The following is a 25394-nucleotide window of genomic DNA, read 5'->3' as shown; positions in this document are numbered from 1 at the left end:
GGTTACATATGGATACACAGGGTTACAAGTGGATACACAGGGTTACATATGGATACACAGGGTAACAAGTGGATACACAGGGTTACATATGGATACACAGGGTAACAAGTGGATACACAGGGTAACAAGTGGATACACAGGGTTACATTTGGATACACAGGGTAACAAGTGGATACACAGGGTAACAAGTGGATACACAGGGTTACATATGGATACACAGGGTAACAAGTGGATACACAGGCTTACATATGGATACACAGGGTTACATATGGATACACAGGCTTACATATGGATACACAGGGTTACAAGTGGATACACAGGGTAACAAGTGGATACACAGGGTAACAAGTGGATACACAGGGTTACATATGGATACACAGGGTAACAAGTGGATACACAGGGTTACATATGGATACACAGGGTACATGGGGATACACAGGCTTACATACTTGTTACCCTGTGTATCCATATGTAACCCTGTGTATCCACTTGTAACCCTGTGTATCCATATGTAACCCTGTGTATCCATATGTAAGCCTGTGTATCCACTTGTTACCCTGTGTATCCATATGTAACCCTGTGTATCCATATGTAACCCTGTGTATCCATATGTATCCCCGTGTATCCACTTGTTACCCTGTGTATCCATATGTATCCCTGTGTATCCACTTGTTACCCTGTGTATCCCCATGTAATCCTGTGTATCCTCATGTAACCCTGTGTATCCACTTGTTACCCTGTGTATCCCCATGTAACCCTGTGTATCCTCATGTTACCCTATGTATCCACTTGTTACCCTGTGTATCCCCATGTAACCCTGTGTATCCTCATGTTACCCTGTGTATCCACTTGTTACCCTGTGTATCCCCATGTAACCCTGTGTATCCTCATGTTACCCTATGTATCCCCATGTTACCCTGTGTATCCCCATGTAACCCTGTGTATCCCCATGTTACCCTATGTATCCCCATGTTACCCTGTGTATCCACTTGTAACCCTGTGTATCCTCATGTTACCCTATGTATCCACTTGTAACCCTGTGTATCCATATGTATCCCTGTGTATCCACTTGTAACCCTGTGTATCCACTTGTAACCCTGTGTATCCTCATGTAACCCTGTGTATCCATATGTATCCCAGTGTATCCCCATGTAACCCTTTGTATCCTCATGTTACCCTGTGTATCCCCATGTAACCCTATGTATCCACTTGTAACCCTGTGTATCCATATGTATCCCTGTGTATCCACTTGTAACCCTGTGTATCCCCATGTAACCCTGTGTATCCTCATGTAACCCTGTGTATCCACTTGTAACCCTGTGTATCCACTTGTAACCCTGTGTATCCCCATGTATCCCTGTGTATCCCTGTGTATCCACTTGTAACCCTGTGTATCCACTTGTAACCCTGTGTATCCATATGTATCCCAGTGTATCCCCATGTAACCCTGTGTATCCATTTATCCCTGTGTATCCATATGTATCCCTGTGTATCCACTTGTTACCCTGTGTATCCATATGTATCCCTGTGTATCCACTTGTAACCCTGTGTATCCCCATGTAACCCTGTGTATCCTCATGTAACCCAGTGTATCCACTTATTACCCTGTGTATCCCCATGTAACCCTGTGTATCCTCATGTAACCCTGTGTATCCACTTGTTACCCTGTGTATCCTCATGTTACCCTGTGTATCCCCATGTAACCCTGTGTATCCTCATGTTACCCTGTGTATCCTCATGTTACCCTGTGTATCCTCATGTTACCCTATGTATCCACTTGTAACCCAGTGTATCCATATGTATCCCTGTGTATCCACTTGTAACCCTGTGTATCCACTTGTAACCCTGTATATCCATATGTATCCCAGTGTATCCCCATGTAACCCTGTGTATCCATATGTATCCCTGTGTATCCATATGTAACCCTGTGTATCCCCATGTAACCTTGTGTATCCTCATGTTACCCTGTGTATCCCCATATATCCCTGTGTATCCACTTGTAACCCTGTGTATCCATATGTATCCCAGTGTATGCCCATGTAACCCTGTGTATCCATTTATCCCTGTGTATCCATATGTATCCCTGTGTATCCACTTGTAACCCTGTGTATCCATATGTATCCCTGTGTATCCACTTGTAACCCTGTGTATCCACTTGTAACCCTGTGTATCCACTTGTAACCCTGTGTATCCACTTGTAACCCTGTGTATCCCCATGTAACCCTGTGTATCCTCATGTTACCCTATGTATCCACTTGTATCCCTGTGTATCCATATGTATCCCTGTGTATCCACTTGTAACCCTGTGTATCCTCATGTTACCCTGTGTATCCCCATGTAACCCTATGTATCCACTTGTAACCCTGTGTATCCATATGTATCCCTGTGTATCCACTTGTAACCCTGTGTATCCACTTGTAACCCTGTGTATCCACTTGTAACCCTGTGTATCCCCATGTAACCCTGTGTATCCTCATGTTACCCTATGTATCCACTTGTAACCCTGTGTATCCATATGTATCCCTGTGTATCCACTTGTAACCCTGTGTATCCACTTGTAACCCTGTGTATCCATATGTATCCCAGTGTATCCCCATGTAACCCTGTGTATCCATATGTATCCCTGTGTATCCATATGTATCCCTGTGTATCCACTTGTAAGGCTATCATGTGTTTTGGTGTACCTGTTATGAAACATGTTACCTTTTAGGTGAGTGGGTGTGTAAATTTTGACATCAGGAGTACAGCAAAGCATCAGGAGTACAGCAAAGCTGTTTTAAATCATGCATAGACTTCCAAACTGCCATGATTAATTTGAACTGCAACAGTGCTTAACATATTTGCTATAGAATCATCACTGAAGAACTATACACCGTTACAATCTTGCAGAAGCACATTATGATGATTGCAACAGGGCTGGAACAAAGCTTCACAGGGTTTGTAGCCTTAGAAGGTTCCTCCAAACTCATGGATGCTAGTATGTCTAATCAGTCAATAATCCATGTTCCTGAAAGCATGCAACTCACCTCGACTAATGGACCTTATCCGCAATGACATCATAATTGACAAAATGTCTGTGTTTAGTGTGGGCACTTCGTACGTAATCACTAAAATGAGGTTTGTTTGCGGATTTCACGACACGGAACTATTGGATAATAAAGGTAAAAAGCTAGTTAGCATGATGTGGCGATGCAAAATAGTCCCACCAAACGAACCAGACTTAAGTTTGCTATCAATGCAAAATCACGTGCTTTTGTCTTGTAATTAAGTATGTATGCCTCACCTTGCCCCTTTCTGCAGTATGTAAACGTTAACATAGCGAACTGCCATCTCTCCCAATAGCCTCTGTACAAACGTGCCCACACTATCGGCCGCCATTTTGTGCTTTGACGTCATTGCGGATAAGGTACATTTTGGTATATTTAGTTGTACTAGAGCCTATACATATACTACAATTGTAACAAAGTGTTAGACCATATGGGTTTACGCTCATCTCTTGATCATTAACCAACAAAGCTTCAGTGGCTTTCTTGCAAGAACCTTCAGAGGTTAAAATTTCACAGTCCCAGTTTGGACAGCAGATTGAACTCCATACGTATACGTGTTGCAAGCAGCAAGATTTCAAACATCCACTGTACAAGTCTCCACAAAATCTGTTAATGTGTGAAGTCTGTATGTTACCACGCATGAATAGCACCTTGCCAACCAAGAGTTGTTGTTATCTGTGTTGTTTGCATGTGTCTGCATTTGTAATCCAGTAAGTACTTGCCAGTAATGTTTGGGCAGCACCTCTGGCTCCATTGGTATTATTGTAGTCATAGGTAAAGTTATAGCTATTCAAATGAAACCACCATATAAATGTGTGTGTGTGTGTGTGTGTGTGTGTGTGTGTGTGTGTGTGTGTGTGTGTGTGTGTGTGTGTGTGTGTGTGTGTGTGTGTGTGTGTGTGTGTGTGTGTGTGTGTGTGTGTGTGTGTGTGTGTGTTATGGCATTAGATCCTGTTACTATGGATACTTAAAAAAAACAAAAACACTTGTGGAACTGAGTTCTAAAGCAGCCCTTAGTTGCTAAACTGTCCTGGGCATCTCAGAGAATTATTGAAAGTGTCTGTAATATAAGTACATTACATTGGCCATCTGGTAATTAGAAAGTTTAATTTAGATAAAAATATTCAAGGTTGTTGTATGCCACCTACAGATGTTTAATATTATTCATAACAGTAAGGTATTCTACCCTCTGGCATTTCAAATCACTTTAGAGTAACCACAATAATAGAACTCTATCTGAACCTGTAAACTGTCAAGTTGCCAGAGGCTCATTCAAACTAAAGCAGCCAGAGAGATAATGGGAAATGAAATCCAGCAGAAGTAAGGAATGCATGATGTAGCCACAGTAGTAGCAAATGCTGTTACCCTACTGTAGTAATGTAGATTAGTGGGGTTTTACTCGCAAACCTCACTATAGGTATATATGTACACATTGTACTCTTGTAGGGTTTGAAATTAAATATGTTTGCTTCTGATGTATAGCATTCTGTGGCTTCTTACCTTCCCTTCTATTTTTGTTTGTCTATTTTGCTATTATTAATTAATAATATTGCCCACCCACAATTCGACCATTTACTCCTATGAGAGTATTTGTATTTCTTTATCTTAAAATGTGAGGCAAGCCTTTGTGTACAAGTATGCAGCACTAACCAGTGGTTAGTCACCACTACTTAAAAAATTTAGCCATAATTTCTACAAAATGCAACCATGTCATGTTCTTGCTCAACAGTAAGTCATATATAACATGTGAATATTTGCAAATATACTATATACACTTTTAAGTTTCCTTTGTTTTGTACAGACATATTTTTATCCAGAAACCATTAAAGATACTGTAGCGTAAACACCCACTGCATCTCTATACCTTTTGCTTAAGTGTACGTACCTGTTCTTTAAGCTTATTGCAAGTGTTAATCCATACCTTTTCTGAAGGATTGAAATGTCTCTATGGTATTGGTGTATGCAAACATACACCGTAATAGTGTCCATCAGTCATGTAGTCACACACATTTAGTCCACAGTGCATTATGTACAACCCTAAATGTGTTTGTGACTATATCAGTATTTTGTGTTTTCCTGTGATATACATAAAGTGTAGAGTCCACACATGTCCTGCCTCATGATAATAACATGTTAACAGAACACAAACAAGCAACCTACAATATCAGACTTTAAACCTTAGCACCACACACTGTTGGTTCTAAGAGCTACTACCTCTGGGTGCTGTGTCAAGTTAGAGTGGCAATGTCTGGCCTTGCCAACAACAAGAGTGGATAGTCTTGTGCAGTTTGCTAAACTATTTCTGTGTTGATTTTAGCCAGTAAGGAGCCAGCATTACCTATACTTTTGTCCCTAACCTTTAGTTGTTATCCTTGATTTTATAGTCTAGCTGGTGCCTACCTTACCACTTTCACCCTCCACCCATATGAACACCCATCATACTGTTATATTCCTCAAATTTGTATCTATAGAGGTAAGAAATCAATAGCTATATATGTAGCTAGTAGTACAGGCATCAAGTAATGCATACTTTAAATGGTGACCAATCGATGCATCTGTAGTAAAAATTTCACATGTGTTTTAACTACCTTTGATGTGTTACAATAACTTGATTTCTTTAAAGCTGTGTATCTCAAGCTGCCTGATGTGAAGTTTTCTGATCTCGTCCTTGCAAAATTCCCCTTCCAACCACACACATTAACATCATGTGCTTATTTGTGTTCTGTTGACATGTTTTTTTGTCATGAGCCAGGATATGTGTGTGTACTCTACACTTCACATGTATACTTGTTTCCAGGAAATGCCTATTTGTTTAGTAGTGTGTGTGGCTGAATCTGCAAAAACAGGACATAATCACATATTTTTCGGATTCCTGTTTATTAACTATTTATAATCTACTTAGCCAAGTGTACCCACTGGTAAAGTTTCAGCTTCATATACCAATAGCTTTTGGAGTTAGAACCCTACAAAGTAGCAACAACAGAAAAATCAATATATACAGTAAGCATAGGGAAAATAAATTACAGGCGTTTACAAAAACAGTTGTAACTTACCAACGGATTGAGGTACGGAGCCAAAATGTTTCACCATCGTGTTCACCATGAACAGGGGAAGCAATTACTGGAGTTTTTCCTTTACTCACCCTTCTTCACTACATACAAAGGCAAAATTCGTGAGAAAATATTGATCATGTATAATTTCTTTGACATGACATAAACAAACACTCATAACTTATGTATCCTTGGGTCTACTGCAATGAAACAAAGGTTTTCCAACTCCTCTTGAGCAGGCAAATAAGATGATATCCAGAGTTTTATTGTTAGTCCCTTCCTTTACTAGGGGTTTAAACATTTACGGAATTCTTTCAATAATACGCAAGTATTTCACCCAATGTATTCAATGCTTTATACTATAAATTTAGGCTTGCACAATTATGCCCCTTTTCGCAGATCCGGTCACATAATTATGTGTCAGATTGACTTCAATAATATAATGGTTGTATCAGATAAAAGTTTCAATGGAGCCAGAGATGCTACTCCTCCTGCACTCTCCCAAGCTTACAAGTACCATCGGGGTACAGTGAGATTAAACTCATGGTTACAGTGATTGATGTTCTTGGCAGTGTTTGCACAGTTGTGCTCAACAGTTGTGGTGGATATGACTCAATACTATATAATCATTGTTTAATTATAATACAGCCATCAATTCAAAATTTTCTATTTCTTGACATGTAGCATGTATGTATTGCCTAGTATGTATTGATAATGTACAGTGTGTGTGCCCAAACTTGTAAATATTATGCATAAAACTATGTGTGTAATGTTATGTTGTTATAAAACACACCTGACTACACCCATGTACTATTTTCTCACAGTGCTAAAAGAGAAGTCTTGTATGTCCATCTCTGGCTGCTACGATATATGTAAAGATGATGATATATCTCTGTGTTTATTCACCATTGTAAGTGTTAACCATCCACGTACCTTACATGTATACATATTGTTAACTTGTGATGTTCTATAACTGCACTGTCATTTTGACAAGTATATGCACACAATACGATAACAAACACACACACTACACTACACCACACTACACTACACATTATTGTAGTAGACCCAGCCACTCACTTACTTACACACGCCTACAATTAGCATGCAAAGCACTCATGTATGTATGAAATAATGATTAGTTTGCATGTAAAAGTACAGTACTTGAGTTGTAACTGAATTATGTGTCTGTATTAAAATTGTTTTTTTCGTAGGTGTATCAAAAAACATTGTGTATGCCAGACAACTACATTTGCCAAATGTACAAGATTGATGTACTAGCTGGATACAAGTAGGTATGCTTTAATGTGGCGGAATCTCAGTCACACAAACTTCCTTTACCCAAATGCTGAAATGACTTACTTTTAGAATGTTCTATTAGTCTAAGAGTAATCTAATCTTATAAGACTATTCCACACTTGACTTCAGTGATACAAACTTCTCTAATGTCTGAACACTAGGTGATCCACAGGGCATTGTACTGCTAAAGTTCTGCTGTAGTGATGGTGAAATAGTGTTACCACAAAAACACAGAAAAACATGTACATTATGTACTGTAATGCAAAGATGGTTTCTAGTATTATAAGGGTACGTATATATGTATCTAAGAGTAGTGGGACTATAAGCGTGTGTAACAGTAAGCCAATGACATTTATAAAGATTGCGAGTGATGGAGTTCTTCTTTTATGCACTCTGCACAGCCGCACTCTGAAGGCTTATCACAGTTTTTTCTTACCTAATATCTACCTCACGTGTGTTCTATCAACATATTCAAAGAGGCCACAATGTTTATATCGAGGATCGTGTTTATGGCTATTTTATATACTATAATATAAATATAAATGTAGCTTTTATTCAAACCATAGTTTTTAACCAGTGAAACACAGTAAATATAATAAGTTTGTTGTGCATCTCTAGGTGAAGAGATTTTGATCACAAGTGAACTCATCAGGAAAACATCAGATTTGTTATTGTTGAATCATGTTACACATTGTAATTTGATCATTTGATATTTGTTGTAGTGTAATTCAAACTATGCTAACTTATAATTATATTATATGTGTATTGTATCACCTATGACCTTCTAGCTAAGTGTGTAATATGTAAGTGTATGTACTACATATGTACTGTAGTTGTGAGAAGTTACCATAGTCTGGTTAGCTCATGAAGTATTATCTGCCTAATGTTATTCTGACTTAGTAGCCAGAATATGGTGTTGTTTGGTTGATTCTGTATGTAAGGTGTACTGAAGGTAGTGTTCCTTGTTAATGGTCTGTTGTAGTGACCCCTATTTAACCATAAACACACCCTCCTAGTTAGACCATAGGCGTTGCCCCCCCCCCCCCCCCCCCCCCACACACACACACACACACACACACACACACACACACACACACTTATGGGACGAAGTTTGCAAAAAAAGATCGAAATACTCTAATAGAACAGTCAAGATCTAGATATTCTAATAGAACAGTCACAGAGACGCAGTGTAGCAAGTGCTACTTAGCTACGTATGTGTAGTAATAAATAAGTTGGTGCAAGGCAGCTATTGTCTGCAGGTGGTCACCTTTTTTTTGGTCTTCACCTTATAGCTAGCCTGGCCCCCTCACTCTTTGGCCTGTTCCATCGCCCTTAAGTTAGACTACTCTAATATAAAAGCCAGAGTATATATACTTATCTGGTTAATAACATTTTGTACATCTTGATATTATCAAGGTGTAATTTTCATAGCTAAGTACCTCATCCACTGGTGTGTAGATAAGATTATACTACAACAGTTAGTGAGTTTTGGTTCATGAGAAATTGTTTAAGATAAAAGTTGTACCATTTATGGAAATTTGCCAAGTGAAATGTGTTTTAACAATTTGGGGATCTGCAAGATGTATAATTGATACATGTGCTGTACATACGTAGGTTTAGATTCCACAATAAATGCAATGCATTTACTGAAGACTATGACATTCACGAATATATAGTGGTTGTCTGGTGAAAACAGCAAGGTTGCCTGTAGTTAATAGCTCGTAGCGGAAGGGACACCCTTCAAGATCATTGTTAGTTGATAAGTCACGAAGTCTGTCTCTCCACTCCACTGTCATAACATTTGTACCTGATGTGTACCAACAGTTGTTGTTCTCATGACATCAGTGTCACTTGTCACATTAGCAGCATTCACCATTTTAATTAAGTGTTCTATTGGTTAGTCAAATTAATGGTTGTTAATTGATTTTGGTACTCTCCCTACATCATTACTATAAAATGTGGTGACTTCCTGTCTCAGAGAACCCATGCAAGTACTGTGATGTCGTGTCTATGATATGTTGTGTAACATTGTAATCAATAATATATATGTACAATGATCCAAATCTGTTGTAGTTGACACTAGTAAACTGGCCTGATCATTTTATACAATTATACTTGCAGGTGTGTTTGTAAGTAAAGCATCACAACCAATGTAATAAATAATTTCATCATTCATTATGACTATAGCTTTCATGAAAGCATATAAGTACTGCTTCTGCTAACAAGAGATAACATGTTAAATTCAGCTTTCTACCGTAATGACATAGGGAGAGGGTCTCAAAGGTTTCAGGAAGACCCGTTTAATTTCTAAGTTTGCAGAATGTAACACCACAGCACAAAGGTGAGTGATAGTGAGTACTACAGCTGTAGCACAACAGTTTATAATAGCAAAATTTGCATTCGTCTCTCAGGGACATCAACATGAGCCCGTTTATAAAGATTGAGATACTCTAATAGAGCAGTCACATAAATAACAGGATATTATAAATATGAGTGTTGAGTTGTAGGGTTGTTCATGTTGATTGTGGACATTGTAGTAATTATAGATACTCAAGATGCATCCTCAGTGAATGCTTATAAATAAAACATTCCATTTATGTCAGTGGATTCATGCCTGTAACCCTATAGGTTGTTTCCCAGGGGGTTATACCAATATAACTGATTCACTGTCATGTTAATGTACAAAGTCACACATAAAAATAACAATTTGTTGAGTTATCAAAATAGTCAAGGTTTCTTAGCATTTGGCTGTGCCCCACACCTTTGCATCTGGTTAACTTTATGGTTATGCTGTGCTGTTTGCTATTGGTAGTCTAAATGTGATCAGATTTTCTTATAGCCTTTCCAATTGCATGTACCCGGCAACTCACAATTACATACAACTAGTGAATTAGGTACCAGCTTGAAATTTGGTCACCTTATGCTGCTAACATACCACTATTGTTTGATGCAATTTCAAATTGATCTGTTAAAGCTATAAGGAGATATGATTAGTCAAACTCCGAATTTGGAAAGGCTCTAAACAGACCTATGTAGAGTACAGCCATAAGCTTGAGAACACTGATACTGTACTGTATGTTCATTACAAGGACCTTTAGTTGTCACCATGATCATTATTGCTAGATATGTTAGCAGCACTGGGGAGTATCTTTCCTAGATCCCTTACATGTATCCTCAAAATTTATACATCACAATGCTGGCTCTATGATTATTCTAACAAAGTTATTCCATCACATTGCAATCACTAAATACTCTAATAGAACAGTCACATTAAATTTATTTCTCCATGTGCAATTGGCTATTTACAGAAATCTCCTGCCCAAGGTACACAATGATACAATTTTTCATACTGAATAATACTTGCATGCCATAAACATCATGTCACTATAAAGTCAATTATGAAACTCACCACTGTACCTGATGCCTATAAAACCACTACACTTAATGAAGACCATACTTTATCTTGCGATTGGGTATTTGCAAATAAAGACTACTGTTAAACTACTGTAAGGTTTGTCAAATGTGTGGGGTTACCTATACCTCTTAAGACCCCAGCCTAATAGCTTGCATTGATGTGAACTGCACTGCCAAATACTGGTCATTAATCTACATATTTATTACAAGATACAGTATTACAAAGAAAGTAGCTCGGTATGATTGTGCCAGTATGGAACTTGTCTGAGCTGGACAAAATTTTGTAGCTTTAATATGTAAGAAGACAGGGAGAAGGTGAGGGGCAAGGGGGATGTATCCCTTCAAAAAAGTTTATGGAGGGGCTTAGCCCCTCTAAAATTATCTAAAACTGTCATTGAGAGCCTACCTCAATAGCAACAATGATTCGAGACACTCTAATAGAGCAGTCACAGTAATGTTCAGAGAAGCAGTGTAGCAAGGTAGTTATAAATAAGGAAATATAGTTGTTAAAGGGCAGCTACAGTATTGTCAGCAGGCAGTAACCTTTATTTTCTTTGGTCTTTAACTTACAGCTAGGCCATGGCATCACCAACCCACTCCACCTAAATAAAGGTGTCTCCTCCGCCCCTATAAGAAGGTGGCTGATTTAGACAAGTAAATTGCTTTTCACATGGGAAATTAAAGTTGGAGGGCCTCCCTACAGCAGTGACTGCTAAGACAGGTTTCATTATAATTATATCCTATAAAATACAGTGGTATTTGTACCTTGTAAATTGTATGTGGTATTTGTGCTAACTTATCACAATCACTGATGATATACTTTTATTGTAATGATCAGAAGATCATCTATAATATCAAGAGTTAATAATAAGAGCACTTATTAGTCTCATAAGTACATAAGCTGTAAAACGTCTGCATGTATACAGCACTACTGTATGATAAAGTGATACATTACATTTTGTGAAACGTGTGATGTACTGGGTACATGTGTTCCATTGAGGTAACACATCAGATGTCCTTATGGGTCAGATAAGCTGGATTAGCCATCATTGGTACACCTTGATGATCAGAAGGAACTTGTACAGTATCATATTGTGGTACTATGGAAGAATTTAGATCATTAACTTGACCTACTGGAACATAAGCTGGAGATGACTGCATCTTGATTGTGTCTGTGTTTAACTGCTGCTGGTTCACAGGAGTTTTAACTTCTACAGTAAACACAAAAGTCATGGATAATTGTTCACTTGTGTTTATACATCTTACCAGAAGTGATGTACTTCAGTTTGTGATAACGCTCCACACACAACCAAATAATAATGACAACAGCTATTACTAATGATATTATGAGGAACACAATGATAATAGTAAATACAATGATCAAAGTTGTGTTCCCATCATCATCTGATTCACTGTCATCATCTATTAGTGATTATGATGAGAAAAGTGAATTGATCAGTAAACCTTTTAGTTATGAGTGTATGCACTGTACTTCTGGTATGTCCATCACTAATAGAATAGAAGTACATGACTATGGTACGCACTAGTCTGGCTCTGCCGACCCTTTACATCGCTCGCTTTTTGATTGGTTGGGCGGCGTTCGCTGTAAAAGGGTCTGGTCACAACCGCATACTAAACTTGTGCAGCTGGAATTAATTAACGTCTGAATCACGCGGGTTTTGTCATGGTAACACTGTTGAATTATGGCTTCGAACCTCGCTTCGAGTTTGACAGCAATCAGAGGCGTACCTCATGTAGCCAACTTCTGTATACAGTTGATAACAGCGCACTCCGCCCTCTTCCAAGTAAGACCATGCATAGTTGCCGTAGATACGATACCCACAGGACAATAGTATCCATGATTTCACTCTTTACGCGCTGAATGTTCAGTTTAATTACAAATGCTGCGATTTGATTGGTGCTGCCACTATAGTGGCAGCATACACAAGTTTAGTATGCGGTTGTGACCACACCCTTTTTACAGCGAGCGCCGCCCAACTAATCAAAAAGCGAGCGGCGTAAAAGGGTCGGCAGCGCGGCCAGACTAGGTACGCACATGCACACAGACACACTACACATGCACAAACTGTTACGTATGGCATAACTGCCATAAGATTAATTATTCATACAGTTAATACTACTATGTAGTATTTAGCTTGCAGGAGGAAATGTTTAGACAACAGCTATACACAATTTATAAATTAGAATTATCAACAAACCTTTAATTGAATTGGTAGCTTGTAAAACAATTGACTTGCTTTTGGAAGGTTGAACTGTATAGACAGAACATTTGTAACAAATAATTGATAATTACAAATTGAACTACATACTTGTTTACCATGCAATTATGCAAAAAGAGAAAGTATAGAAAACTAACAAAATAACTATTATTAAAAATCTTTTATTAACCTACAATATTATAGCTTACCTATTGGTATGCTAGGTGACACTCTGGTATTCACCATCACTTCTTTTCCTTCTCCCTGACACATTCCCACACTAGGGACAACACTGATCCTATATGATGTACCACTGGTTAGTCCATTAATAGTATACTGAGTATCAGTCGTGGTAAATGACACCATCACATCACCAGTTATAGTGTAAATCACACTACCAACTGATGTACTGATCCATGATATAGTGATGAAGGTGATACCAGTATCCTCCACTGTGATGTTGATGAGTGATGGTGGATCTGTAACAAGTACGTATAACATACAAGCTAGTAGTGTGTGGGTTGACTCAATTCAGATTTGACTGTAGCATACAAACTGATATACTAGCCTAGCAGGTGATTCTGCAGTAACTAATCAGTAGTGCATATGATTAAGGTTTGCAAAATTGTGTTCAAAACTATTAGCATCATTATTATTACTGCTACTAGGGTTGGGTGATATAGAATTTTGTGACATGCAATTATTGCATGAGTCATTTAATGCAATTACTGCAATATTACATGTGATAATTGAAACACAAAGTTTGAAAAGTCCATATGACTGCTTGTTTTCACTGAGAATTAGTTTACAAACACAACTTTTTTGCTAACAAGTTAACCAATTGACATAGTTAGCAATAATATGCACAAACTGTATAAATATGAGGTCTAGAAGAGACAAAAATTAGACAATAAATGCGATAATTATTGCAAAATGCAATAGATATTGCCTATGTATATAATAATATTGTGAAGGAAAAATAATACATGCGATAATGGTATTGCGAGCACTTGCTTAGGCGGTATTGGCGATTTATTGAAATATTGCCCAACCCTAACTACTACTACTGAGCAGACCTCTGAAAAGAGTAGCTATGATTTAATTTAATTTTGTTATGTAAGACTCAAATATGAGTGTAGTGCATATCAAGTTAACGTACACTTAATAAGTTAATAAATGAATGTAAGTTAGGAGAATTAACTGTTTCTTCAGACAGAGAGTTCCATAATCGAATAGCTGTGGGTAAGAAGGAGTGATAATAAGTGTTTCTTTTAGCAGGAATAGTCACAAATCTCACTTGATGACCTCTTGTCCTGGTAAAGCTTCTATGAAGATAATTGAAAAAGTCAACTGAAACAATATTGTTGATGATTTTGTAGAACATGACAATGGTAGACTTAGTTCCTTCTGTGTTCAAGGGATTCCCATTTTGAGCAGTTGAGCACGTTAGTTACACTAGAATATCTATAATAATCATTAAAAACAAATCTAGCAGCCTTACGTTGTACCTTTTCAATCTTGTCTATGTTAGATTGTGTAAATGGTGACCAAACAACAGAGGTGTACTCCAACACTGGTCTAACATAATGTAAAATAAGCTAAAGATTTGACACGAAGTGAACACTGACTAAGGTTTCTTTGTAAAAAAGCTAGAATGGAATTTGCTTTACAAGTGATAATGTCAATATGTTTAGACCAAGGAGATATTTTGGCTTATTGTAACTCCTAAATATTTTGCTGAGGTAACTTCGCGAATGAGGTAGTCCCTGATATTGTACGTAGTTGATAAGGGTTGTTTTTTACTAGTTATAACTAGGTGTTCGCATTTGTTAAGGTTGAGAGACATAAACCAGGTTGCAGCCCAGCTGACTAGTTTATTTAAGTCTTCTTGCAATATTGAAGCATCTTCACTTGAAAGGATAGCTCTGTAAATTATTACATCATCAGCATACAAACGAATCTTGGAGGATATAGAGATAGGTAGGTCATTAATGTATATTATGAACAGGAGAAGACCCAGGACAGAGCCTTGAGGAACACCAGATAGCACACTGCAAGATGAGCTGTGCACATTTCCAAGAACGACTTGCTGTTTCCTGTCAAGCAGAAAATCTTTAATCCAACCTAAATATTTAACCATTGATACCATAGTGGGATAATTTGGATAGTAAACGTTTATGAGATACTGTATCAAATGCCTTTGAGAAATCTAGCAAGAGGAAATCTGTTTGAATATTAGCATTAAGATTAGATGTGAGATCATTTACAGCCTCTAAAAGTTGAGTTTCACAGGAACGGTGTCTTTGGAAACCATGCTGTTCCCTACAAATAAAATTAAAAGTGTTTAGAAGATTAGTTATCGATGAAGACAATGTATGTTCAAATATTTTGCAACAAATGCATGTCAATGAAATGGGACGGTAGTTGGAGGGATCTGTATGGAAGCCCTTCTTTAAAATAGGTGTAATAAAAGCACTTTTCCAATCAAGCAGAAGTTTACCTTAGGTGAGGGAAGCATTAAATATCAATGCAAGGACTGCATGGTGCAATGTTAACAGAGGTCTCTTTTAGAAATCTAGCTGAAATGCCATCAGGACCAGAAGCTTTATGAGGGTTCTCTTCCTGTAAGAGATGAGAAATACCATCACAGTCAATTTGGATAGGAGATATGTTTGGGTAGGAGGGGCCATCAAGGGAAGGAACTGATTCAACTTCAGAGTTGTCAATGGTGGATACTGACGAAAATTGATGTACAGATCATAACTGAAACAACACAAAACTACAATTATACGTTAATGGACCAGCTTAATTGATCAATATCGATCACATGATGGGATAGAGAATTCAAGTTTTGATGCTGATGGGAAAATTAATTGTTGTCATGGTTACATCAATCTCAATATTATAGCCTCTATGGTATCATGTATCATGGGTAAAGGTGTCAGTTAAGAAGTATATAGTGGGGATGTCAACAAGGTGATCAATATTATTTTTGCCCTATTTTAGACAAGGAAATCTAATAATATCCTGTGTACACATAAAATTAATTGTTGTTGGAAAACAACAACAATACTCCATATATACTGTAGATGTACTCCATACTCATACTTGAGGTGTGTGCATAATCTAATTAATCACAAAACATGGTTGTGTGTACTTGTGCATTAACACTCTGGTCAATGCTGGAATCTAACTTACCTAATACTGTCAGAGTTCCTATAGAGCTCTCAATAACTCCATTCAACAATGCAAAACCACACTGATATGATGACTTATCATCAGTCCTGTCCACTGGACCAACTCTTAACACACTATTGCTTCCGTTAAGTGGATCAGCTATCCACTCCAGTCCAACACTATTGTTTCATTGAATTTCACTTCCACTGATATCCTCATCACTGACAACCACTCCATTTCTTCTCTTTATTATTCTCCAATTTGGTACCACAATATTAGGATCAGCTCCAGTAAATCCACATGTACAATTTACCACTTGATTGATACACACTGTTGTGTCTTGTGGACCATTAGTGATAGTGAGAGCTACAGACACACACATACATTACATAATGTGTTAAGTAATAAGTATTCATACCATACAAACTCTGGAAACTTTCAAAGTTCTCCGTACAATTTAAATCAAAAGTAAATCTTAAAACTCCAAATTAAATTCATAGGAAAAACACAAGTATAGTATAGCTAGTAGCTACCTACATGAGGTGACTGCACACAGATAGAAAACAGTATTAAACTCTACTACAACTTACTACACTGGTATTACTGACTAACATATGAATGTAGTTCATGCACACATTTTTATGATGTAACTAACTGGTGGAACTCTAACCTGCTGATGCTGCTGTAACAAGAAAAATGATTATATAAACTTTATTATCCATGAATTTCTGATATCTTATATATAATCCTACAATACAGAGTAACATGCCATGTAACTTCCTTACACCCAAAATGATGCAGACTTGTAGGTAATGCAGTTATATATATATAGCTATTACATGCTGCTGTTCCAAGAGTAGTGATGTAATATAAATAGTTACTTTGTAAGGAAGTAGTTAATGTGTGAAACCTGTCAAATATGGTTGTTTATGACATTTGGGAAGATGATAAATTATATCTCTATTAAATTAGTCTATATGGTTTCAAGATTGGCATTTAACCATTAATATTATGGCTTACCACTGTATTCAGTAGGCTGTGGAAAAATTTAATTTCTTTTTAGAAATTGACTTAGTCTCGCAGCACCCGACCCTACAAAGAGGGTCTGCTGAAACTGTGTTCAAAAAGTTTGGCGCTGCCAGAATGTTGGAAGCTCCAATCAGATCGCTCCATTTCAAATTGATTATGTAATGCGTACATTGGGAAAAATGGTAACTGTTTTTGGTCATGTCAACTTCAGATAATATGCACTTATCCCTTGCAGCTCAGTGGTTAGAGTACTGGTCTAGTAAAACAGCGGTCAAGAGTTCAATTCTATTCTGGGGTTTTAGATTTTTACCTTAATAATTTTTCAATTTACTCTTTGAAACAACCATTCAGTGATTCAAAGAATTACAATTTCAGCCCTTGTAACTCAGTGGTAAGGGCACTACTGTTTGTTTGAATATTGCATCTGTGCTGTGAGTCGTCCGTGGCAGTGTTTTAAAAGCAAAAACCACCAGCAACTTTACGGGTTGATCACAAGTTCACAACCACTTGTAAGAAGTCACTGTAACAAATCTGAGCTGAAGAAAGGTTGAGCTTCACCTCACACATAACATGGAACTTGTATCATGGACAGAACTGTTCAAATAGAAATGAAATTAACAGTACCATTCAAATATCTTCTGGGGCTGTTATTTTTCTCAATTTATATCTGATTTCATTATTTTCTACACCAATATTGTACATACCATACAGCACAACTTTTGTAGCACAACTTTTTTGTTACAATATTCAATATCTTCTGGTAACAAATGAAAAAAAATTGTAACAGTTCTATGTGGTCCTCACAATATTGCTGTGTAATTAAATACGTCCACACAAACACAGCCAAGCTGTACAAAAAACGGTGCAACCATAAAAAGCGCCTGAGTGAAAAACGTCGTGAAATCAAAGGTGGCAGCCAAGAAATGGCTGCAATGATGTTGATGCTAATAAATTTCAACAATACGCAAAGCCATTATTAAAATTTATTAGCATTAACATCATTGCAGCCATTTCTTGGCTGCCACCTTTGATTTCACAACTTTTTTCACTCACGTTTTTCAAGGCTGCACCATTTTTTACAGCTTGTCTGTTTTTTTTTGTATGTGTGGATTTTGCTTCTTTTTGTACTGTCTAAAGCCTCAAAACCAGCCTATGGCTGACTTTGAGGTTTGTTTTTACTCGCATTCGTCTTTTCTACACAGACACAATAATGATTATTGAAGACAGACTTATAAATGTATTGTATTACATGATTTACTTCAATATTTGGTAATACTACTGGTATTGCAATACTCTAATAGAGTGCACATTTTAAGGGCTTCTAGAATGTTCTAGTACAATGCAAAATTGGATGAAGGTGGGAGGGTTTGGCTATTATACCATACAAGATATGTGACTGGGCCTGCACCGGGTGTAGTTTGTGCCCACATGCCCTATTTTCGCAGGCCCGGTCACATATATACATGGAAGGCACCAATTGAAAGTTTCATAATTGTATTACAAAGTGCACAAAATGCCCATTATTTTGCACTATGCCGCTTTAATACTGCAATATAATGACCCTGCAAACTGTGCAAAGTGCTATGGCGTATGTAATTTACATATTATAAAGATCACTTAATTGTCAATGAAATAGTCCTAGTATGTAGTTCAGCTAGCAATTTAACATAGCCATGTGGTTGGAACAGATAGTGCCATTGTAGGGATTTTCCCTTAGACTTATGTTGCAATACCATATTATTCATACATAACATTATCTTGTTTCACTACTTTTTATTTCTGGAACTCTAGTTAATAATACACTATAGCCTTAGACTTTTTGTATGCAACCTTTTGTCTTGTATTCTGATTATCAATCTGATTAGAAAGGGAATGATCATAGTGAGCCATTGTAGCTCAGTGGTTAGAACACCGGTCCTCATACACTAGCGGTCAAGAGTTCAATTATCTTCTGGAGCTAGTTTTTTGGTTTTATTATGACTGTAAGTAAACTGAGTAGTTCAATCATGAGTTTCAATGTGTACGAGATGTGTGCATGTAAAATTTTGCTGTAACTTTATGGATTTATTCCAACTTTGAGCTGACACAGGTAATCATAGTGTTTATACCACAAGTCCATAGTTGGGTAGTGCATTCATGTACAGTCTGAATATGTTGTTGAGAACTACAGTAACAGTTATTGCACACTTGCAGAAGGAATATTTTATAATCTTGGCTAACAAGATCCTTCCTCAACAGTGGATAAAGGATTGGCTTTAGTTCATCCACTTCTTGAATGATCAATGTCTTACCAAACCTGACTGCTAACTCCAGCGAAGTGGTGAAGTTGGAGTCCTACAAAATAAACAAAATATACACACACATACCATTGTGTTTGCTTATTTAGCCTGCTGTATGTATATATGTATGTGAGTGTGTATGAACTTTACACTGCAAGACATGGATTAACAATAGAGTGACAGTGTTAAACACAATAATGTAGATACATACTATGTACACATATACGCACCTGCTGGTTTACCATTTCCAATCTTTGTTCTTTCAAGTGAACTTTCAGTCACTCAGTAGCTCATTGCGATGGATCAATGAGAAATGGACACAATTGTCTCTACAAATGTAAAGACAAGACAAATACACAAAAGCTTAACACATCTGTAGTAATTGAATTCTAAATACAGTACACACTGTATGTCAGTGTGTTGTTCATTTGCATCTGTGTTATTACAAAAACATTATGTACATAAGAAGTGAATACTAACACAGAGTCTAACACAGAGTCTGTGTTTATGTTAATACTACACAATGCATGTATATACTGTATGCAGAATTGTGGTACATAAATAATATTAGTCCAACCACACATGCTTACTTGTAGTATATATAGCTGGAGTATTCTCCACACTGAGATCATTAGATGGTAATCCCTCTCCTTTCCACACTAACTGTTCACTCTCAGTACTCAAGAAGTACCTTAGAACAACAACGAATGAAGAGTAGTAACATTGACTGGTAAATCTGTTTTTATTCACATAGTACCATATGTATTAGAGCAGCTATGCACCTCACTCATTTATATATGCATGTATGTATGTATGTATGTATGTATGTATGCATGTATGTATGTATGTATGTATGTATGTATGTATGTATGTATGTATGTATGTATGTATGTATGTATGTATGTATGTATGTATGTATGTATGTATGTATGTATGTATGTATGTATGTATGTATGTTTGTGTGTGTTTGTATGTATGTATGCATGTATGTATGTATGTATGTATGTGTGTGTGTATGTATGTATGTATGTATATATGTATGTTTGTACGTAACTACACTGTACACATGTACATACTACTGGTACATAGTACATACAGCATTTTGTAACCATGAAGTCTTTACCATAACTGGTATAGGGACAAGTCTATTTAAATTTGCTTTTTTCCACCTATTTTTCTCTCCAGCAATTCTTTTATATTTTACCTATTATGCCCCATATTTTGCTCAAGAATTATAAATTTTGCTCAGCATTAGTCTTGACCATTTCCAAGTGCAAAGCTACAATTTCACTTTCAAGTGACTGTTCTATTAGGGTACACCTTGATCACCACTTGTCACTTGCCACTTGTTCTTCCCATAACAATTAGCTATGTATTGTTGATTTTATTACATCTGACTATTCTATTAGAGTATCTCAATCTTTTGTGCAATTTTTATGTTCACTTCACAAAATTTGTACCTACAGTGGAACCTCAATTATCCGAACCACTTGGGACCAGGGGTGGTCCATAAGTCTGAAAAGTCAGCAACTCTGAAACTGTGTATAAATAACCTTAAAATAGCATAAAGAAAATTTTTAACATCATCAGTATTTTCAGCTACCCTAATAGAGCAGTCACTACTCTAATAGAGCAGTCATTTCCGTAGTTTGGTTAACCAAGAATCCGGATAAGTGGGGTCCGGATAACTGAGGTTCCACTGTATTATGCCAGCATTTTGCTCAATGTTTTTACCGACCCATTATGCCAAAACTTTGCCAGTGAAACTGACGCATGCCCAAAACTGCTTATACCTTAAATTACCAGGTTAAGATGGTTGACCCAGTCAGACAACTTGCTACGTCACTCTCCCTCAGAGGCCTGACTGAAGTAAGTGATAAAACCTGCTGCTAACAATGTCCTCTTGGGTAACTGGTTTAACTCTTCCTTTAGATCTTTAATCTGAGAATGTAGATATCATGTGTAGCTATGTATGTATGTATACAATACTGATGTACTAGCTAAGTGCATACAGCTACTGATGTGTAGCAGAAAGAATTTACACTGGTAAAAAAACACACACACACAACAGACTTTGCGGCTATGTGTATGAAATATGTATGCAAACATGTATTGTTTGGTCCATAAAAACCCTCATACTATACAACAAATAAATGGTGTATGTATGCATGGAGTTCTGTCTAAACATGTCAAAAGTGCAACATTTATAGTAAGAATCAAATTCAATAGACAACATGACCAAATTATCACTTAGTAAGTTGGTTGCTGCATTAGGTAGTGATATAGCCATCTTAATAATGATGGGCCCCAATGTGTGATCAGACTAGGTTTCACAGTTACTGTTTAGGTTTACGCACTAGTTACCTGTGATGACCATCCCTCGTACTCTCCTTTTAGTTTACCAATCACGTTCTCAGCTACTCCAATTGTCTCATTTCTCTTATCCACATCTAACTTGAGCTTAGCTGCTTCTGTAGCATGCTGTTTAAACCTGCAGGAGAAAGAATAATATATACATTTGTAGCACATTTTGCATGTACATACTTTGTTCTGAGTTCTAACACTTCCTTGTCTAAGCCTTTAAGAACATGATTCAGTTTTCTTAGACAGCTCTCAGATTTCACAACAGTAACACAAATGATGACACTGATACAGTTGTAAAAAGTAAATTCTAGCACAAGTACACTATTGTTATTACTACACAGTGCAACCTCAAGATATAAGTACACCCCAATGAATACTCTACTAGAGTTGTTGCTGCAGTTTCTTAATAGTGTTTTAAAATGTTATCTACTATTGCATACACAGTCTCAATGATACCATGGTCTTCATTCATCAGTAATGAAAACTGAGTTATCAACACCAAGTAACCCTTGTAGCTGTGGTTAGAGCACTGGTCTTGTAAACCAGGTGTCAAGAGTTCAATTCTCTTCTGGGGCTGTTTTAATTATCTTTTTTTGTTGTTTTATTTTATCTCCCATGGTGGAATAACACTTCACAGATTCACTGAATGATACAAAAAGGGAAAACAATACAAAAAGTGCATTACTAATAAACATAAGCCCTTGCAGCTTAATGGTTGGAACACTGGTTAGTAAACCTGGGGTCAAGAGTTCAATTCTGTTCTGGGACTTTTTTTAAAACTTTCTATCTGTATGGAAGCTATATAAAAATGGTCAATTTTTGCATGGTCATTCATATGTGCCAGGTTATCTGGAATTGTAACTTCAACCTAGCTGTACATGTAAGTTGAAGACCAAAAAAAATCACTACATAGTTTTGAATGCTGTGAAGGTGACTTCAAAGGCAAAAGCATAAAGTTTTTCCAATAGAAAATTAAAGCCATACTATAATACGGTATGTATAACTCTTTGTAACTTTTTATCACCCAGGCGAATTGTAGGGGTACGTGCTATTTCGGAGGGGGCTTCTGGAAACCCCAGAACCCCCTAAAACCATCTCTGCCAATAACACTAACATGTGGTGTTTTGAAGTACGCTAGTTGTAGAATATAGCCATGAAAGCAAAAGATAAAGCCCCAGAAGAGAATTGAACTCTTGACCTCTGGTTTACTAGACCAGTGCTCTAACCACTGAGCTACAAGAGCTTATGATGTGATACATTGTTTTATGCACTTCTTCAATCATTGAAAAGATTGCATAGATGCATACATGCCGTATACCTATTATAGAGAAAATTAGATTAAATATTAACCCATTACCTGGAAAGTAATTATTTACATTTGCCTGTGCTCCAATGTCTAGTTACAAAAGTGCTTCTCATGTTTCACTCCATACCTTCTCATGTTTCACTCCATACATTCTCATGTTTCACTCCATACCTTCTCATGTTCCCTCATGAAGTATCAAAAGTTCCCATTTGCCTCCAAGATATCCCTGATCATATCGGGTGGTGCTCTTATTTCAGACAGTGTCTCTGTCTTGATACTGATTACCAACAGCCTATTTGGCTTCCTTGGATAGCTCTTTGTCAACAGCTTTCTTCTTCTTCTCTAGTTTGGCTCTCTTTTCAGATTGTTTTGGTTCACTTTCTCACAACTTCAGTCTTTTGTCATTGGATTGCTGCATAATGGTAATTTGGACTAAATACTGTACATATGTATGTATATGTACAAGCACACTACTACTGATAGCATAAGTTGGTTACCCTGTTTACTGTGCCTTTAGTAATATATACATGTACTATTATTAATACACTGTATATCCAGAAATGTGAAATTCTGGAGTGCACATGCATGCAAGTTGTATAACGTACTGTATACATTGTTTCACAACCTCTGAGTCAGTATTAACATTATTGCATGAGAGTTACAGTATTGTCATACGTACATACTTGCATACTAACAGTAATCTCCTTCAAGGCCTCACCAGCTTCTGTTTGTTTCTGAGCTAACAGACTGAGTGTACTCTGCTCAGCAGGTTTACATTTATAAGTTCGATTGGCCATTTCTAAGTTTAAGCTCACCAACCAGAACAGTGGCTTCATTGAGTTTGGACAAGCCAGCCTGTAATAGAATAACAGACAAACTATATTACTTTGCATTCAGAAAACAAATCTACTGTAAGAGTTGTGCAGTCCGTACATGCAGTTATTCAGAACTCATGCATTAAGAACTCATGCAGAGATAATACTGTACACACATATAATTCAGTTATGTCTATGTAGATGCAAATTCTACTCACACCTGTAAATGGCTCTGTTTCTTCAGGATCTTCTGTTTCTTCTCACCAAAGTCAATATTTCATTCTGACATGAGAATGGAACTTAACAAACCATCAAATGCTTTCTGAGCATTTTCACCAACCGGCCTATCCCAGAGCAACCTCTTAGTCTCATAGCTCTACACCTCCAACACTTCTTCACTGCTACTAGTACTAGACTCTGAACTGAACTTGTACCTCAGTAGACTGACCACCTACTGGGTAAGGTCTCTTGGAGTGAACAAGTAATGTGACTGATCATCAGTTGTGAATGTGCTTCTGATCTGTTTGGGTAGGTCTAAGGTAATATGAGTACATATACGGTAGGTAGTGAGCATTTATTACTGCAGCCAGTGTAGTATCACACTGAAATACCATATGGCAGGATTTTTTGAGGGGGGAAATACTTCCCGTATAATATTTCCACCATCCAAAATTTCAAATATAAGTTTTTTTTTGTTTTTTCAGCATCTTTTATGCATATATAATACTCAAATAATGCCATTTTGTTTCAGTTACAAATTTCGAGGATGAAAAGAAAAATTTTATGGATACATGTAGCTGCAGTGACCCCCCCGAAGAAAGTCATTGTAGGATATCACACTACAAGTCTTAGACTTCCAATCACTGCAGAAATACGTACACACATGTACAATACCTTTTCATATAAAGAGACCATGGAGCCAGCTAGGGAGTGTACTCTAGCAGTGGAGCCCCATATGGGATGAGCCCTGAGGTCACGAAGAAGAACCAGTGTGAGGTAAGCACTGGTCTCTGTCTGAATAACTGTGGAAGAAAGCAAAATCTTAAATCTACTACTATCACTACGTAGTTATATACTGTGCTATAGGGTGTCATGTTCTATATGTACCTATCTAGATGGTAAGTTGTGTCATTACGTTACAACACATTTCTAAGTAAAGAGCAAGGCATCCAGTGTACATGTATATTAATTTTATGTAAAACTATAATAAAATGAGTGCACATATGTAGCTAATATTATGTGTACATTATGTTGAGTACTCACCCAATGGAGCATACTCTAACAACAGAAGTAAATCGAGTGCTGAGTGAGTAACAACCTAACATGCTGCTAGGGTTCATGGAAGCCACAATCTGCACATCTTCCAGCCACGCCCACTCCAGATTAGCATCATAG

The 25394-nt window shown here is 37.1% G+C and overlaps 1 protein-coding gene, 1 long non-coding RNA gene and 1 other non-coding gene across 4 annotated transcripts in view; 1 reads left to right on the top strand and 2 right to left on the bottom strand.

The window, feature by feature from the left end:
• LOC136265473 (uncharacterized) overlaps nucleotides 1-17018 on the bottom strand; it is an 87864-nt gene extending 70846 nt beyond the window's left edge. Inside the window, exons 1-8 of one of the 2 annotated variants that reach the window (XM_066060360.1) lie at nucleotides 16877-17015; nucleotides 16228-16572; nucleotides 14327-14607; nucleotides 14189-14265; nucleotides 13239-13508; nucleotides 13030-13083; nucleotides 12077-12232; nucleotides 11941-12021 (exon numbers count right to left, since the gene is read on the bottom strand). In XM_066060360.1, coding sequence (XP_065916432.1) covers nucleotides 11941-12021; nucleotides 12077-12232; nucleotides 13030-13083; nucleotides 13239-13395 — 448 coding nt within the window. In that variant the 5' untranslated portion in view covers nucleotides 13396-13508; nucleotides 14189-14265; nucleotides 14327-14607; nucleotides 16228-16572; nucleotides 16877-17015. Of the gene's footprint in view, nucleotides 1-11664; nucleotides 12022-12076; nucleotides 12233-13029; nucleotides 13084-13238; nucleotides 13509-14188; nucleotides 14266-14326; nucleotides 14608-16227; nucleotides 16573-16876 lie in introns of those variants that run through there. The other variant, XM_066060352.1, reaches the window with a different exon arrangement.
• LOC136265572 (uncharacterized) lies at nucleotides 13255-13644 on the top strand. Its single transcript, XR_010705606.1, has 3 exons — nucleotides 13255-13345; nucleotides 13407-13517; nucleotides 13577-13644. It is a non-coding gene; the product is annotated as an uncharacterized lncRNA (long non-coding RNA).
• A 6030-nt stretch (nucleotides 17019-23048) lies between the features above and the next one.
• On the bottom strand, nucleotides 23049-23121 carry Trnat-agu (transfer RNA threonine (anticodon AGU)). Its single transcript has one exon. It is a non-coding gene; the product is annotated as a tRNA-Thr (tRNA).
• Nucleotides 23122-25394: the final 2273 nt, after the last annotated feature.

Source organism: Dysidea avara, chromosome 1 (genome assembly GCF_963678975.1).
Source record: "Dysidea avara chromosome 1, odDysAvar1.4, whole genome shotgun sequence".
Lineage (NCBI taxonomy): Eukaryota > Metazoa > Porifera > Demospongiae > Dictyoceratida > Dysideidae > Dysidea > Dysidea avara.
This window is presented reverse-complemented; position numbering and strand designations above follow the sequence as displayed.